Source organism: Fukomys damarensis, unplaced genomic scaffold (genome assembly GCF_012274545.1).
Source record: "Fukomys damarensis isolate Sample0158 unplaced genomic scaffold, DMR_v1.0_HiC HiC_scaffold_39, whole genome shotgun sequence".
NCBI classification, from domain to species: Eukaryota; Metazoa; Chordata; class Mammalia; order Rodentia; family Bathyergidae; genus Fukomys; species Fukomys damarensis.
The window spans coordinates 111778464-111797018 of NW_022900951.1; the positions used below are offsets into that span (position 1 = coordinate 111778464).

The 18555-nt window shown below is 37.5% G+C and overlaps 1 protein-coding gene and 1 pseudogene across 4 annotated transcripts in view; both read left to right on the forward strand.

Moving 5' to 3' along the window:
- The window catches only part of LOC104875077 (integrator complex subunit 6-like), a 58525-nt gene that overhangs the window by 14873 nt on the left and 25097 nt on the right, over positions 1 to 18555 (forward strand). For 2 of the 4 annotated variants that reach the window (XM_033760293.1, XM_033760294.1), the window contains exons 4-10: positions 7604 to 7761; positions 8662 to 8751; positions 8985 to 9168; positions 9423 to 9551; positions 11391 to 11554; positions 13704 to 13856; positions 17560 to 17692. In XM_033760293.1, coding sequence (XP_033616184.1) covers positions 7604 to 7761; positions 8662 to 8751; positions 8985 to 9168; positions 9423 to 9551; positions 11391 to 11554; positions 13704 to 13856; positions 17560 to 17692 — 1011 coding nt within the window. The remainder of the gene's footprint in view (positions 1 to 7603; positions 7762 to 8661; positions 8752 to 8984; positions 9169 to 9422; positions 9552 to 11390; positions 11555 to 13703; positions 13857 to 17559; positions 17693 to 18555) is intronic. The other 2 variants (XM_010642443.3, XM_010642453.3) reach the window with 1 other exon arrangement.
- LOC117284849 lies at positions 16364 to 16457 on the forward strand (annotated as a pseudogene).

Here is an 18555-nt window from a genome sequence, read left to right on the forward strand (position 1 = left end):
GTGAATTGTCACTGGAATCAAAAAATGAATTATTTCTTTGCCTAGTTCACTTAAAATATGTGGTCCTGGGAATCTTTAACTGTCTGCTGAAAACATCTGAACAGGCCACAGTCAAATAAGTTTCTGCAATATATTAGGGAGGCAATTTCTTAGGAACCTTTTTTTTTGTTTAAGTCGAAGGTTCAAGTAAGAGAGACCCCTTTTTTTAAATGTGATCTTGACAGATAGTATTTCCTGAAAGCATGTGGGTGGAACTTGGTGGATTGAACCACAGAGTGATGGCATTTAGGGTTCTAAGGGAGAGAATGCATATAATCCAGCAAAATGGATTTTGCAAATTTTAGAAAAATCAGGACATTAAGAAAAGCCTTTGAGGAATAACTTTGACAAAAGAGAATCCAAGAGAAGAAGTTGTTTTGAAAAGAAGTATTTCATAAGAAAGTGTTATACATATAAATTACAAAATAATAAAATACTTCCTTGGAGTATATATCAGTACCTTGAGTCAAATGAGAAAACAACAGGAAAACAGGCCAAATTGTAAAGTATTTAGGGAAAAAATTGTGTCAGATGGGGTCAAAATATAATGCAAGAAGGAAGTTTTCAAAGAGAGGGGTATAAGAAGCAAGACAATTCCATTCTTGTAATAATAGTGTCTTCCTAAAGTGTACTTCATGATTTTAGCAACTTCCTTTATAGATGTGCCAGCTGTGAATAAAATTTGAAAGGATATTTTAATTTTTTAAGGTGACTCATCTGTCATGATGTTCAGTTACTTAAGAGAGCCGGTAAACCTTGTCATGTATCTAACAGAATTGGAGTCCATTTTAATTGTGAGGGGAAAAAAAATCCTTGACATTGAAAAGTTTAGACTTACATAAATATTTAGTATAAGACTAAGGACAGAGACCAAGGAAAAGTCATGTGTCTCCTCAGGGAAACAGAGTTGATTGCAGAAACAGAGCTTCTTATTTTTCATGTCATTTCTTCTCACCAGTCAGTTTACCAACACTCAAAGAGTTTGTGATGACAAAGATGATTGAATGTTAAATTGCAGAAGAAAGTAAATTAGTATAAAAAACACTATTGGAATTGATTTATTCCAATTGTCTGGAATAAAACTTGCAGGGCAAGTTTTCCCCAAACTTATGGAAAGCAGATGGAAAAAGGAAAATAGTTTATCTTTCAACAAGAGAATTGATGGCCTTGCTAAATTTAAACTCTTCAGCTTTAACTTGAGACATCTGGGAAAACACTCAAATCTGTTAATCATCTAGTTTGTAACCATCTAGAAAGACGAAGGTCCAGAAAATACCTTTAACTTAGGCTTATGAAGGGCAAATATTATCAAGGTGATTTCATTTCCTTTGATAATAAAAGATAAAAATCTGTGGAGGAGGGACCGCAGCATGTATTGTCTCTGGATATCAAGGATGTTTGTTGTTCATTCTTTGTGACTGGCTTGCTAACACGCTAGGAAGACTTGGGCTGGACTGCACTATTGTTCGGGGCGGGAGGTGTGGGGTGTAAAATGGCTGAGGGAGTGAGTGTGCCCAAAATGGTTCATTGCAGTAGTTCAGCACCAAAAGTTGGGGACACAGCTAGTGGTACCTCTTAGTGAGAAGTTTTCCCGCTGCTGTGTGGTTGCCTGGCTCCTGACAATCAGTAACACATGAGGCTTGTTTTTGTTCTTTGAAAGAATACACTGCCTGTTCTTTCAAAACCTACCACCCAGAGTATCTTTATTATTTGATTTTTAAATTTACCAATGTTCAGTTTGCATACATGCTGTCAGGGACAACTGTGTGGGAAGTTAGGTGCACCTGCCCTAATTATTTTAATCAGTTGCCTTGAATGAGGAAAGTAAGGGCATGTTTATTAAGTCAAGCGAGGTCACTAATATTTTGGAAAAGGATTACAGACGACCTTTAGAGATAGAGCAGGAGTTTTCAGAAAGGGCCTCAACACTGCTCCCACATCCCCTTCATGGACAGTTCATCTGTTTTTATCTCTTTTACTTGTTTATACTTTCTGGCAAGATTTTGATGAGGGAAGGAGTTCCTCTACTTAAAAAAGTAAAAGTCAGTTTAAAAAAATCAGTGAATCAGAGAAACAGTCTGACCCAAATGGGATATAAAGTTCGGGAAGGATAAATACTAGGGTGCTGAGTTTTGGGGGAGAAACATCCTCCTGTATTCCCCACTTCATTTGAAACCAATAGAAAATATAACACAGGAACCAGCTAGAGATCTAAGTAACAGCTTGATTCCAGATAAAAGCTAGACCTGAGGATGTAGCCTAGAGGTGTGTTCATGAAAAGCTTCCAAATGGTTGACATATTGACAGACTTCCCCCAGAGGCCTATTTTAGGGGCAGAGCCTAACTCTTAAGCAACACACAGTGGAAAACATACCAGAAAATTCAAAAGGGCTTCAGCAAAGTCCTAGAGAGGAGCATGCCGGTTTCCTGCTCCGAAACTTGCTCATCAGGTTAGAAGACAGAATTGAGATGGTAGTAGGAAATATTCTTTGGGCTTTGGCCTTTGAGGAGAGCAGTACAAATTCTCTTCACTCAATAGAAATAAGAATGGGAAAGAAGTGGCTAGTGGCTATTCAGGTAAAGCTGAGACTAGAACTCAGGTCATCAGTAGTCTGAAAGGGCCATGTTTCTCTGTTGATATGAAAAGACATTTTTAAGTTGGGCATGGTGGTGCACACCTGTAATCCCAGCACTCAGAAGGCTGAGGCGGGAGGATCACTGTGAGTTCAAAACTAGCCTGGGCTACATAGGAAGTTCCAGGTCAGTCTCAACTACATAGTGAGAACCTGTCTCAAAAAAAAGACATTTTTAGTTGACTCTTCACATTAAACCAGACCTGAATTAGCATCTGTCCTAAGGCAAGTGATATTTTCTTCATGCAAGGCAAATTTATTCAAAGGATTGTTATAAGGCACAGAATTATAGGGAACATAAATCTGATAGATATAAGAATTGTTATGAGGTAGAGAATTATAGGATGAGGAAAGAAAGTTAGAAGGGACTTCAGAGTTCATTTGTCAGCCTTTTCATTCCTAGGATGAGGCAACAGAGCCCCAGAAGGTTTGAGTGACTTACTCGGGACCCATTTGCCAAGCTAGTTACTGACTGCCATGAATAGACCAGGCTCTTCTAATTACTAAGTTACTGTCCCCTGTACCCAGTTTCTCTGTATTTAGACATAAGGGAAGGTAGACTTGCATTAAATGCAGATTGGAAACTCCATTAAATTTAAGAACTTTTAAGGTAACCTAATAAGACATGCCCATGAATATATGGAAGGGTTAAAGGATGTAATGGCTTAAGTGGTTGGGGGAGGGGCTCTGAAGTTAAACTACTTGAGTTCGAATCCTGACTGTGCCAGTTACTAGTTGACTTGAACAAGTCGCTTAGCTCTGCTGAGCCTCAGTGTCTTAATTTATATAATGAACACAATAAGAACATGCACTCAGAGGGTGATTATGAGGCTGCGATGAGAAGGGTGTATATGATATGTGCTTTGCATAAGCAAGTTCTTAGCACTTACAGGCACCAGTACCAATAACTGTTATCTATTATTGTCGTCGTCATCATCTCACCTCTGAGAGACATTTAAATCTTTACTGTGAAGACAACTCGTAGTTTAGGGTTTTACCTATCTCAAGTTACTACTTGTCCTAAACCTCTCTTCCTTTAGGTCTCCCAGGGTAAGAGCTAGCTAGCTAATCATCTTTTCGTATTCTCTCTCTCATTGCTCTGTTACTAAGTCCTATCTTGTTCATTTCAAATGTTTCTTGGGCCAGGAATTTAGCTCAGTGGTTCGGTGGCCTGCCTTTCAAGCGCAAGGACCTGAGTTCAATCCCCGGTACCCCCCCCCAAAAAAAACAAACAAAAAACAAAATCAAATGTTTCTCAGTGTACGCCTTCTTCTCAATTCCCATCCTAATTCAGGTCCTAATTTCTCCCAGCCCTTGATTACTATTCAAACCTCCTAGCTTCTCTGTCTGATAGCAGTTTGCCTTTCTTCCCATCTGTCTATGTTGCTACCAGACTGATTTTCCTGACACTGCTTTTATCCTGTGTTCTACTGCCTTGGAATCTGGAATGACTTCACTGTGTGCAGCCTCGCGGCCAGGTTCCCCTGCCTGACCTTCAGTCTTTCTAGAACATTAGTGTCCAATAGAAATATAATGTCAGCCTCAGCCATACACATAATGTAAAATATTGTAGTTACCACATTAAAAAGTAACAGGTGAAACTATATTTACCAATACAGTTTTAACTGAAAAAATCCGAAACTGTTTTATTTCAACATGCAATCAGTATAAAAGTGAATGAGATAGTTTACATTCTTTGAGGTGGTCTACATCCTCAATATCTCATGGGTGGGACCAGGAATGTATCCCAGTGGTAGAGCACTTTTCTAGTATATACAAGGCCCTGGGTTCCATACCAAGCAATACACAAGAAAGAAAAAAAAATCCCATGTGTATTCTACATTTACATTGCATCTTGATTCAAACTAGCTGCCCTTTCAGGTAGTTAAGAGCTACCATTTCAGATAGTGTAGTCCTGGAATGTGATTTGTCACCCCCACCAACAACATGTACCTCTCACTTCTTCCTTGTTTGTTAAAATGTAAAAGGGACCTGGGCATGGTGGCCCTTCTTTGTAATCCCAGCACCCTGGGAGGCTGAGGCAAAAAGATTCCAAGTTTGAGCAACTGAATGACCTAGCAAGACCCTATTTCAGAATTTAAAAAAATTAAAATGGCTAGGGTGTAGTCGTTTAAAGGCCCTGGTTTCAATCCTCTATACTGCCAGAAAGGAGGAGAGGGAGGAGTGGGAGGGAGGAAGGAAGGAAGGTCAAAATAGGATTGGTATTGTTGTGCCTATTTTTATAGAGTTATTTTATGTCACCGTGAAGTGTGAAAGTGCTTTGTAAGCTCTAGTTCTCCAAGAAGGTGTGGAAATTGTTATCGGGAATAAAGGTTTTACTGACATGAGAGTAGGCTATCTTTGAAGTGAAATATTTTAAAAGAAGACTATTGGGATGATACAGCAGAGGTTGGAGATGCAGCTCAGTAGCAGAGTGAGTCGTTAGCATGTAAGAGGTCGTGGATTTGATTCCGCAGTACTGTGAAGAAAAGAAAAGATTAAATTAGCTGTCTTTGAATTCATTTGTGATAAAAATGAATTTCAAGCAATGAACAGAGAGTATAATGTGTCTTTTCTCCTGCTCTCTTTATAGTCGTCTTTGTGGAAGAAGTTTTTCACATGAATAAAGTTCTCTAAATATTTTACTTAATCTGTCGGGTATTTTATTTTTCCTACAGCATTTTGAAAATGGAGAGGAACATTTAATTTTTATCTTGAAATAGGAGCTGGAATGCTACCAAAATATTCATGGTTCTGGTAGTAAATGTAGCTCACATTTTTGTAGTACCGAAGTAGGAGAACAGCATTATGAATTTCTCATATTTCCAGTTTGTTGCCAAGGATTGGAACTGACCAAAGAACAATGTCAGTGATTCAGATGTCAAAAGTATTTGTAAAATGCTTTCATTCCATATTATAAGGGAAAATTTAAATAATGTAATTATCTTGACAGATTGATGAATACGGTTATTAACAATCGGGACATTACTTGAAACATTGATGAGTTATAAAGTACAATGAAATCTTTACCAAGTAGTCCACTGCTTTTTCTTCAGTCATACCCTGAACTATTACACGGGCCTTTGAGGAGTTCAATACTTAATATAATATATATGTAAGTTTACTGTGTGGAAATAAGCTTTCTAAACAAACTAACTTCAAAAACATCAACTTTATTCATAAGTTTGCCCAGGCCAGATACCCCAACACAGTACATGACCCTTTCTCCCACACCCATCCATTTAATTAGCTAAATTCTTATGACTCTGCCTGTTGAAATATTTCTTTAATCTGCAGCCTACTGCCTGTCCTCGCTGCTCTAACTCAGGCTTTCATCACTGTCCTCAGAAGCTATTGCAACAGTCTCCAAACCAGTTTCCCTGCCTCAAGCTGCATCCTCTCCTCCACCCCTCAATTTAGCCTCCCCTCCCAGCAGAAGGATCTTGCGGCTCTGATCATGCCACTCCTCTACTTAAGAACACCAAGTTCATCCCAGGGCTAACAGATAATAATCCGAACTACTGAGCGTGGCGTTCAAAGCACTTTACAGTCAAAGCTCAAATTGTCTTATCAGTCATTCCTCCTGTCATGTTCCCAGAGCAATGATAGTCAAATTAACTTGTGGTTCTGTAGCAAATCTTACCCTTTAATGAACTGGGGTTTTTTTTTTTTTTTTTCCTTTCCACGGTCCCCTCCATTCCTCACATCAGTGGGTCTCATGAACTTCAGGCTTCTTCACATGTCCCATCTTGTTCTTTTAGCCTCCATATCTCATGGTGCTTTGGGAGGCCATGAAACTAGAAAAGAGTGCTGTAGCCTTTGGCTAAACACAAAATTAAATCATTTAGTTTGTCTCTGTAATATCTGTTCCAGCTTCTTTCCTCCTCTTGCTGTACCGGCCTGTTAGGCATCACTTCAGTGTTCAGCATAACACTCTGCTGTTTTTGGGTTTCCTGAGACTCTGGCGTGTTTTGTCTACCATGTGGCCTAGCCATGCTATCTGTGACATACCATACCTGCCATATTTTTTTGGCTTCTCTTCTTTGTATTTTGTGCTGCTTTGCTTTTGTAGCCATCACTGAAGAGTCAGCAGGATCCTTTCCTTCCTTCTGTTCTACAAGCTAATAGATCACAGTGTGTTGGCTGTTGACTTTGTATCTTTGGTTCTTTGCTACTATTCAGCTGCTGGGGGCACCTAGAGGGTGCTCTTTCTTTGCCAAAACATTTTTTTCCCTTTATCATCTTAATCTAGATTTAGGGTTTTCTGAATGCTTGATAGTGGCAGAAGAGTTGTCTCCAAATAAGTGTGTCTCTATTCCTATAGTTTCCTCTTATTTTCATTTAAAAATGAAAATACTATTTGGGAGAAAGAATCTTAGTTAGAAAAGTTCATAGAGATCAGAAACTCGATAGCCAATTTTGTCTCTATTAAGGACAATGCATTTAAAAAGTAACTCTTGGGCCAGGGATTTAGCTCAGTGGCTCTGCCGCCTACCTTGCAAGCACAAGGACTCCGAGTTCAATCCCGGCCCCTAAATAAATAAATAAATAAATAGATAAATAAACGTAAGTCTTCCTTGCTGTCCCCTCACTCCAAGCTCATCATCAGTGTCAAGCTAAGGTAACTGAGAGGTTTGAGTAGGTTTGGTTGAGGCTTAACAGAAAACTGAACCTCTTGAGCCAAAGCCCTCCGGCCATAACAAATGAACGTACTGCTTGCTTGAATTCTTTATTCTTTCTTGATCATTAAAGCTAGCTGATCACTCTGAAACTGATCACTTGCTTTAGCCCAGAGATCAATCAAGATATAGAATAGAATTTCATTAAGGAGCAATTAATTTGTCAAGTAGAGGTTTAATAGTTTGTTTAGTGCCTGTTTGCATTTTATACGTTGTTCATTGTATAATCAGGAATCTCTTTGTAAATGTTTGGCTTTCAGGCTGGTTGGAAGGAAAATCATACAACATTCATGACTGAACTAAAAAATCTTCAGGCTACTGGACTGACTACTCTTGGTCAGGCACTAAGATCCTCATTTGATTTGTTAAATCTCAATAGATTAATATCTGGAATAGACAATTATGGACAGGTAAAAAAATTTTGAGTGAGTACAACTAATTTCCTTGGTAACTTGGGGTAAGAATTCAAAATCAGGGGGCTGGGAATTTAGCTCAATGGCACCACTCCTGCCTCTCCCTGTAAGGTCCTGAATTTGATCCCTGGTACCCAAAACAAAACCAAAAAAAAAAATTTTTAAATTGGGCATGGTTACCAAGATTTCTGCTACTTTTGATATCCTCCAAAAAGGTTCATATAACTTAAGTAAAGAATTTTTTTAAATCTCCTTCTTGATTCTTGTATATGGCTTGATTTTAAAATAGTTATAATTGCCTACCACCACATCATCAGATATCTGAAAGTGGGATGAATAAATTGCTGAGAAATATTGGAAGAAGACAATTGGAGAGGCTCTTTCTGTGTCCTTAACCCCTCTCTCCCTCCCAGTCTGGTGAAAAAAGCTATAGAATAAGAGGAAGCCAGAAAAGTATTTGCTGCTGCCACCACTGTCCTTATCTCCTCTAAATACTCTGCTCATGATTTCCAAAGTCTCCTCCAGGTTACAAAGTTTGTCTTTAGTGTCCCCCATCTCTGCCATAATTTTGACTCAGGTGAATGGATTCATGAGTGTGGATGAGACTGCCATTACAATCACTTTACTATTTTGTGATTACTTGGAAAGCTGAGAGATAAAGTATGTTGAATGTTACAGCTTGGGAGTTCTTCATTATAAGAATTTCTCAGTTTATAGAAATGTTACCTCTTTCCAGATTATTTTGGTTCCTGCCCTTTCAGTCCCTAATCTTTTTCTCCTTATATATCCTGGAAGATTTTAACATGTATTGGGGAGATCATTAACAAGGCAAATGTAAAAGTTTAAATATAATTTAATTACTTTACACAGCTCTAATTCTTTTTACATGTATTTTAGGGGAGAAATCCATTTTTTTTAGAACCATCTATTTTAATTACCATCACAGATGGAAACAAGTTAACAAGTACTGCTAGTGTTCAAGAAGAGGTGAGATTTAATTTTTTAAAATTTCATTTAAATGGCAGAGAACATGCAGCTATTCTGTGGGAAGCATGTATTTCCAGTTAAGAATAAAGTTTGGAAAAACATGCTATCTTGGTAATCCTGGAGAGATTGCTTAGTTTTATTATGTTCCATGGAAGAAAAGTGAGCCTTTTAACTCTTTCTTCATTTGTATAGGGGTTGTTATGATAAAACCTTTTCACATTTTGCCTTATCAGCTTCATCTTCCTTTGAATTCTCCTCTGCCTGGAAGTGAACTAACCAAAGAACCTTTTCGTTGGGATCAAAGGTTATTTGCCCTGGTGTTGCGTTTGCCTGGAGTGGGTTGTATGGAACCAGAGCAACTAGGGAGTGTACCAACTGATGAATCGGCCATCACACAAATGTGTGAAGTCACAGGAGGTATTGGTGATATTTCCTATTTCTAAACGAAGACTATATGGCAGCAGAGTATAGTTTTCATTAAATTCTGCATCTAGACTTTGCTTATTCTCCTTTAAAATCTTTTAACTCTGATGCTTAATCTCATTATTGGTACTACACTTGCTGCCAATGTAGTTATGATTATTTTAAGTTATATTTTAGAATTTCAGATGCTTGTATTATGATATACTTAAATCAAACTTGTGCTCTTGTGATTTTTCTCTCTGGCATAGGTCGCTCCTACTGTGTTAAAACACAACGAATGTTGAATCAATGTTTAGAATCTCTAGTTCAAAAAGTTCAGAGTGGTGTAGTTATTAATTTTGAAAAAGCGGGACCAGATCCACTTCCTGTTGGAGAAGGTATGGTGGATAATGTTTTTTAACCCTAGAGTGTTATATAGGAGAACGATCTGACATTCAGAATACATTAAACAAATTATAATGATGATAGTCTTCCTTATCCACATACATTTGAATGGTTACAGACATTTATCCAAACAACTACTATTGAGCCAGGGATTGCGCTGCCTGCCTTGTAAGTGCAAGATCCCGAGTTCGATACCCGATACAAAAAAAAAAAAAAAAAGCACACACAAAAACAACTACTGTCTTTTTTTTTTTGCCTATGTAGATGTGTCAGAAGGCTAACTTCTAACAACTTCAAATTTTTGTTGAATGTTCCTAAGAAAATTCTTTTTTCCCCCAAATCATTTTATATTCCCTTGTCCCAATCTTGGGGTGACACTGACTCATTCCCTCTCTATTCACAAAATGTCTGGGTATTCCCAACAGTGTGGCACTTACATAGTGATCTTGTTTGGGGCTGTGAGCACCAGATATGCCAAACTATCTTAATAAAAGCTGTGTTAGTTACTACCCTACAGCAAGAAGTCGTGAATTGATTACGCAAGAACTTAGAATGTTCTGTAAGGTTCTACACTAGTATTTTCCTGTTACATTTTTTAAACGTAGAAACTTTTAAAATAAGTTTTTACAGAAAGTCTGACATCTAAATGGATAAAAGCAGAACTACTTTTGCATAGGGGAAGTTAAAATGTAGTGACTTTCCAGACACTTTGCGAATGGACATTTGTAACTACTCATGTGTGGATTTCGTAGGGGTCAGGGAACTAAACCACACTATAGTAGGTACTGCAGGATTTCCTTAGAGCTCTGTTGTTCCAGGTTATTAGTTCTCATTTCTTTCAGTTCCCACACATACATATGCATGCGTACTTATTACCATGGTGCTTATCTCTTCTGCCTCATACATTTTAATTGTTGTGGCCAAGAACATAGGAGCCAAACATGGCAAAAAGTGACACATTTCTGTCTGAAGCAGTAAATCCTGTGGTTCCTCACTTTTTTCTCTTTGGTTCCTGAATTCCTTTGACAAGCTATTGGGCAAATATAAACATCTTTCCCTAGGAAAAAAGATACAGGCCACGCACACACAATTTTGTGTATAATAATTTCAGGAGAACCCCTAAGGATACTTGCCATGAAAGACTGAGGCCTGGGAGAAGGGATGCCTGTGTGAACTGAAAACTTTCATACGGGAGTTCCTGGGATTTGGTGTCATGCATGAGAAAATAACTCAGAGTTTCTTTCTAGCTCCATTTCTCCTTTGTCCAGAGTTTTTAACCTTTCAGATTTTGAAGAAAGCGAAGGACTCTTTCCTAAGAAAAATGCACATGCCCGGAGTTGTGAGCTCCACTTCACCCACAGGACTCCTCCAAAAGCATTATATGTTCTCCCTAGAGCCCAGGGCTCCTCTGTAAATATCCTGGTCTAGGGTAATTACTTGTGAAAATAACACTAAAATAAGTAAAAATATAGAATTGTTTCATTTTCTCGATGTGATTATTAAATTCTTAAAAAATAGCTGTAGTGTTTCAATGTGTTTATTGCATCCAACTCTTGTGAAATGCAAAGTTAGTTTTATAACAGTTTTCCACGTAAGTATATAGTCTCACAGTAGGTTAAGGATGGTGAGGCATGTTGAATTAGAGAGGACTGATTAGAAGAAAAGAGTCACTAGAGAGAACATTTAGGAATTCTAGTAGTGTCATTGTTTTCCTTCCGTTTCTCATGAATCATTGTTTTTTATATCTGCTTTTAGCTGGAAAATTTGTACAAGTAGATCAACAGCTGTAAGAAGAAATTCATGCCCTAGCCTGTCTTTTGTTTAACTTTTAGATGGATTTATGGATTCATCGAGGCCAAGCAGTTCATTTGCTGCTCAACCATGGCATAGTTGTCATAAACTCATTTATGTACGGCCTAACTCTAAAGCTGGTGTTCCTGTTGGACATTGGCCAATTCCAGAGTCATTTTGGCCAGGTCAGAATTTACCTTCACTAGTAAGTATCAAACAGCAAAAAGTTAAACACTATGTGGAATTTTAGTTTCCTGATTATAGTGAACCTTTTGCGAGAGTTCTGAGGCTTTTGAAATCTTCTCTCTTTTGCCTTCTATCTCTTGCTAAAAGTCTACCTTGTGCCTAAAAGCAAAGGAGGACTTCCTTTACTTTTCAGCATTTTCACTCTCTCTTTAAATTGCCTTTTTCACTTGAGCTGCCATCTCTGAATGTTAATGCACTGTTATGTTTGATGTTGTCATTGTCTGTGACTTGATTCTCATCTCAGAGCAGCTTACTTCATTTGCTTGGTAAACACAGTGCCTACAGAGGCACTAGCATTGGTTTTCATATATAGCCTCTGGAAATTGAAACTCAGTTTACACCTCATATAGGTTTTGGAAACATTTTCAAAACATCTTCAAGGTCTACTTCCTATAGAGTCATAAGACACATAACGGAACTGACTTGATCTACAATTCATCCTTTTTTAGTCAATGAACTTCTGTTCTTTTCAGTGTACTTTTCAATGATGGGTACATAAGCAATGTTTTTTTTTAAATAATTTCTAATGACCCCCAAACAGCTTATCATTTTGATCACTACATTTGACAAAAGGTTAGATATAATTACTCCTAGTGCCAGACAAATTGGCTTTTTTTATTTGAGAGGCCAATGTCTACTAATAAGGAACACTGTATGAAACGTTTCTCCCCATTTCCAGTCTATGAAGGCTTCAGCAATCTGTTTTTGTGTGGGCTGGGGTGGATGTAAGTGTGAGATAATTAACATCAATGCTCCTCTAGTTTAACATCTTCCTGGTTCACCTTTATGTTTATTTTAAGTTCTAGAAATTTCCACAGTGAACTGCATATTCTGCTGGGTTGCTCTTTTTAGGCTTCTGCATTTTATTTTTCAGTAGTGGCCATGTAAGTCTGAAATGCTCTATCAAACCCTTGATGTTGGTGCTAGTAAATACCCTCCTCGGTGCCCCTGGGTTCTCAGCCACTTTGAATCACCAAGTAAATGTTTTAGTGGTAAATGTGTTTTGTTACTGCCAATGATAGGTCTTCACTTGTGTCTTTATTGATTTTTTACGTGTTCAAATCTAAGAAGTCAAAAATATTTCACAAGATTAATTAATACTGCAATTAGGAAAATCTGGAATAAATGAAATTTCAAATAATCCATACACAGTTTATGTCATCATTCTTCCTTCTTTAAAGGCTCATTTGAGGACTATTTTTCTCAACCCTCTAAACATCTTGTAGGTTTGTAAATGATAAAGGCAAGTGAATGTGTTTACCCATTTATAAACATGCAAAGATATTTTATCATATGTCTATTAGTCTTATAGATCTCTCAGCCCTTGCTGTCTCTCTTTCTTTCTCTGGTGCTCTTCACTCACAAGTTAAACCTAATAAGAAAACAGCCTTTTGGGCCGGGCATTTATTTAGCTCAGTAGTTCTGGCCGCTGCCTCACAAGCGTAAAGACCTGAGTTCAATCCCCGATACCAAAAATGAAACAAAACAAAGAAAACAGCCTTTGCATCCCTTCCCCAAATATCTGTACCTTCAGCTATGTAATACAAGTATATAGGTATGAACAAAACCTTCTATCTGGGCCCTAGAGTTATGACTAGTGCATTATCAGTCTCTATCTTGCCCTTTCCAGACCTTTGCTATTTTTCATCTTACTTGTTAATAGCTTGAGTTCTGCCATCACCTCATTAGAAAATTTAGCGGATTACAGAGGAATGCAATGCAAAGGAATGAAGGGCAGGTGATGCTTGGTAACCATAAAGTGGATCTGCTGCTCAGGATTCATCCTACAGATCATAATGGCTTTTTAAATATATTCAAAGCATTTTTTCACTGAAATTCTAGTTATTGTAATTTAGTGTTGTAATTTACTTGTAATTTAATTCTAGTGTTGTAATTTACTTGTCCTGTTCTTAATACTAAGTGGAAAGTAGAGGCAAAGAAATTAAGTCTCTTCTTCACAGGAAAGCCATTGGTGATTCCTTCAGGTCTAATAACTATCAAAGCCTGAATCTCAGTGATGATATAACAAAATATAAAAGGGCTTGCAAAATTGTCAGAAATGGAGGCTTTCTTTAAATGTGATCATATTTTCTTTTCTTTTCTTTTAGCCACCAAGAACATCTCATCCTGTTGTTAGATTCTCCTGTGTAGATTGTGAGCCAATGGTGATAGATAAACTGCCCTTCGACAAATATGAACTTGAACCTTCTCCTCTAACTCAGTATATCTTGGAACGAAAATCTCCCCATACCTGCTGGCAGGTACTTACTTATTGGCCAAATGTCTGTAACCACTCTGGGATCAGGGCTTTGTTTTCAGAAGTTTCAAAGGTTAATCTGGAAATACTAGCCTCTTTTTCCCACAAATGTTATCAAATAAGCAGTAGGGCCAAGTAAATAAATTTAGATTGATGTGAATCATTAGCTAGCTATACATTGCCATTTAAAATAGTATGTGAAACCTATATATTTGAAAACCCCGCCCCCGCTTCCTCAAAGCCTGTCCATAGATGCCAGGTTAGGAATCTGTAACTTATCCAGGTGTTGTGACACACACCTGTGTAATCCCCACCTCTTGAGAGGCTTCGGCAGGAGGATCTCAGGTTTGAAGCCAGCCTGGGCAATTTAGTAAGAACCTGTCTTAAAATAAAAAATAAAATGGGCTGAGGATATAGCTCAGTAGTTGAGCACCCCTAGGTTGAATCCCAGGTACCACCACACACACACACACACACACACACACACACACACACACACACAAAACAAAACTAACTCTAAAAGATATAATTCTACTGAGGTATTGTTTGTGAAGCTGAAGTAAAGTTCTCAGCCCTTACTTTGAACTGGACAGAGTGGAAATATAGGCTGGATTAGGCAGAAACCACAGTCCTTGAAATCCGTTTCTATATTAGTATAATGTAATAAAGCTTTTTCCTGTAGTAAAATCTACTCTGGTGTATGTAGTGGGATTTTACTTGGATAAGACAAATTCACAGAGACATCACACACCAGATCTTCCAAGTGTTATGCTGCAGCTAGACATTCTTGCAGAATTGGTTAAAGGAGTCATCTTCAGAGTTTAATTTGTAAAAATACAGACATGGTAGTCACAGAATTTTTATTTGGATAGAGCATAAAAATATTACATTGTAATCTAAACTACAGAACCATATAGCACTTTAGTAATTGTTAGATTCTCTTTATGTAAGAAAAATATGTTTCACCCTAAAATGTGAGGTTATTGCTACTAGCTGTCTGTAAGCTACTTTACTTCCCCCGAAATGCTAAGATCAGTTAGAAGAAAGGAACAGGCATGAATCAAGAATGTAAAAGGGAAACAGACCAATACCAAGAATATAACGTTGAGAAAAAGAATCCATTCAAAGAGAGGTAAACTAACTAATCATATTAGAAGTCAGGTTAATGGTCCTGTTAGGGGCTGAAGGGTAGTGACCAGAAACAATAGGAGGGAATTTACCAAAAAAATACTAGAAATGTAGAGACAGAATGCTAACCTAAGCTATGAGGTTTGACTGTATGGGATGCAAAGCATTTTTGTAATGAAAGCAAATAAAATTACATTTCCCTAAAAACAAAACCTCTTTTTTATATATAACACATTCCTTATAAACCCCCTCCAAAGAAACTTAAGAAATTCTGTCATTACTCTTTCACAATTACTCAAATATGCTATAGTCTTTTTCCTGACTTTATAGTACCTAAGTGTACTTTAATGTGATAAATTTTTATCTGAGACAGGGTCTTGCCATGTTGCTCAGTCTGGCCTTAAACTCAGTATGTAGCCAGCCCAGGCTGGCCTCAAACTCATTGCAATCCTCCTGCCTCAGCCTCCCTAGTGCTCAGACTACAGGTGTGTGCCAACATACCTGGCCACTAATGTGATAAATTATTGAGAATAAAACGAGCCAAGAGCCAGGGAATTTGGCACACCCATAATGGAGTTTAGGTTCAAATCCAAATATCTCACATTGTACTAGACACTCACTTTCTCTGGACTATATAGTCTCTATTACTCAGAATCCCCCCAAAATCTATAAACTTGTGGGTGATAGAAAACTTAGAATAACTCCTGGGATTTATGCAGAGGAAGGAAAGAAGAGAGGGAGGAAATAAAGGTGGGTGAGAAGCAAAAACCGGTGCTTTTCCTTTGTAGGGAATTCTAGATCTGATTCCTAGAATTAAATATATATTTCCTTATCTCTTATGATAGCCTTTCCCCCTTCTAATGCATACACTTAAGAAATAAAATCCAGCATGTTTTATTGCCATTATGTTGAGGTGGAAATGGATACATGAACTCTAGCAGAATTGTTTTAGCACAGCACGTTTTGCAGCATTGTGAAATGCATAGGAAAGATTTATTCTTAGTAACTTGTAAATATAACAAAACTTTAGTGAACTGGTCGGTCATTTTGATGCTAAGAACTCACAAGGTAAATGGAGGCTGTTAAACATCTGGGTTCAGATTTTGTCTTAACTGACCCTGCCAAAGGACTTTGGAAAAGTAGAAGGTCTAGGTCTCTAACAGTGTACACCGGTTGTCCTGAGTCACAGCCGGAGTCGAGTCTGGCATGGTGGTGCATGCCTCTGATTCCAGCACTGAGGAGGCTGTGGCAGGAGAATTGCTGTGATTCCATGCCAGCCTGGCTGCATAATGTGTTGAAGGCCAGCCTGAACTGCGAACTACACAGCAAGACCCTGTCGCAAACAAACAAGCAAACAAACAAACTAAAAAAAGTCTGAACACAGTACTGCTTTGACAGCACATACACTAAACTTGGAATGATAAAGTGGCCCCTGCACAAGGTAGACATGCAAATTTCTGAAGTGTTCTATATTTTTTGATAAATTGTAGTGATATGTAGGAAAATGTATGTACCTTGACACCATAAAGCTTAGTGAAATAATCAGACACAGAAGCTTAAATATCACATGGTCTCTTGTATATGAGAAACCTGAAGTATAAATAATTTAAAGAGCAAAATAAAAGATAAGAGGAAACAGAGTAAATCTTTTGCGAATTGAAAAGGGGATCTGAAGGTGAAGGGGGATGCGCAGGAGGAGGGGAAGAAGTAAAAAGGATTAAGATGCAGTATGTACTTACACTAACTCCCCAGGATGAATGTGTTCATTATGTATCCCAAACACGTACTAATAAAAGAATCTGAACATGGAACACACACTAAACATGGTAGCTAGAGAACTGTGTGCAGAGGCTGACAATATAATACAAATCAAGTTAGAAATATCAATAAGGAATAAGGAGAGAGTCACATGAAATACGATTAATGTTTTAATCTCAATTGAATACTTGCTGTAACATCCAGAGAAAATGCCTTCCGTATTTTATCAAAGCATCTCCTTTCTGCCTCAAAATAATTTGCATAAATGTAAATATATAAATAATATAAATATAAAGTATCTGCTAATGGTCAAATGTGTAGGGGAATGGGATGGCAAAGATTTAATAGTAAGTACACATGAGGACTGTTTATTTAATCCTTTAAGAGGCTATGTTTTTCATAATTGTGTGCTTTGGGCATGGGATCATGTTCCTTTTTTTTAAAAGTCTGTACTCGGATAACCATGTATTCCTTTGAGAAATTAATTTGTTTTAATGGCTGGTATCACTTACTGGCGTTTTAGCTTTATTTTCCATTCTGCTAAACAAGTAAATATTTGGGCATTTTTAGTGGGGCCTATGGTCCCTAAGTGGTTATTACATTGTGCATTTTCATTTCTTAATGTAATTTATGAAAAATTACAATCTGAACACTTAAATTTAGCATGATGTATTTTGACATAAATGCAGGCTAAAAGCACTATTCCGATTTTAAATTACAATTAAATTGTGCTACGGCTGTTACTGTAGAATGTTGCCATGAGTTTAGTTTTACATAAAGCGTTGTTGCCATAACTGTACATTATTTCATGTTCTTCGCAGGTATTTGTTACTAGTAGTGGAAAATACAATGAACTTGGATATCCATTTGGTTATTTAAAAGCCAGTACAACTTTAACTTGTGTAAACCTCTTTGTGATGCCTTACAACTACCCAGTTTTACTTCCTCTTTTAGGTAAGTAAAATATGTGCCATTTAGTCATCAGTAAAATATAACAAAAACAAAAGTAGATAACAGATGAAGCATTTTAAATGTGCCAAAGAAACGTTGATGACAAAATAGATGAAAGTAAAAACTGCTTTGAAAGGATAGAGTTTATAAGTTATATGTTTTGTTTCTCTTTTTATTGTGTATACAAGGAAAACAGGAGACACTTAACCTCGGGTGTGTGCTCTTACTGTTGTTCTCTAGGTTGCAAGCTCCACTGAGCACCCTCTCCCTGTTTTGAAGTGCACTTGGTATGCTGTACACTAATTAGGGTTAGAAAACTCTGGATTTTGTTGGGGATGACCCTAATCCTACCTTCAAGGAACTGGATAGTTTCCTTATGAAAATATGCCTTTTATGGAGGTATCATCTTGTACTCCTTTCTCCTCAGAATATTAAATGCTCTTCAGACATTTGGGGGGGGGAGCAAGATAGAGAGTAAAGGTAATAAGTCTAAATATCAATTCTGCAGTAACTCTTGTTGTAGAGACTATGGTTTCCATGACAATTCTAAAAGGAAGAACTGAGACACTACAGAAAATGTGTGTAGAGGATTTGCAATCTCATGTAAGGAGCCTATCTAGTATCCATCTAATTGTAAATTTTTGAACTTTTTTTTTTCAGTACCAGGAATCAAACTCACCTTGCACTTGCCAGGCAGGCACAATGCCACTGAGCTAAATCCCTGGCCAGCATTTTTTTTTTTTTTTTTTTTTTGTACCTGGGATTGACTCGGGACCTTGCGATTGTGAGGCAGGTGGCGGAACCACTGAGCTAAATCCCCAGCCATGCACATTTTTATTTAATGCAGTTTCTAAACTTTTGTGAAA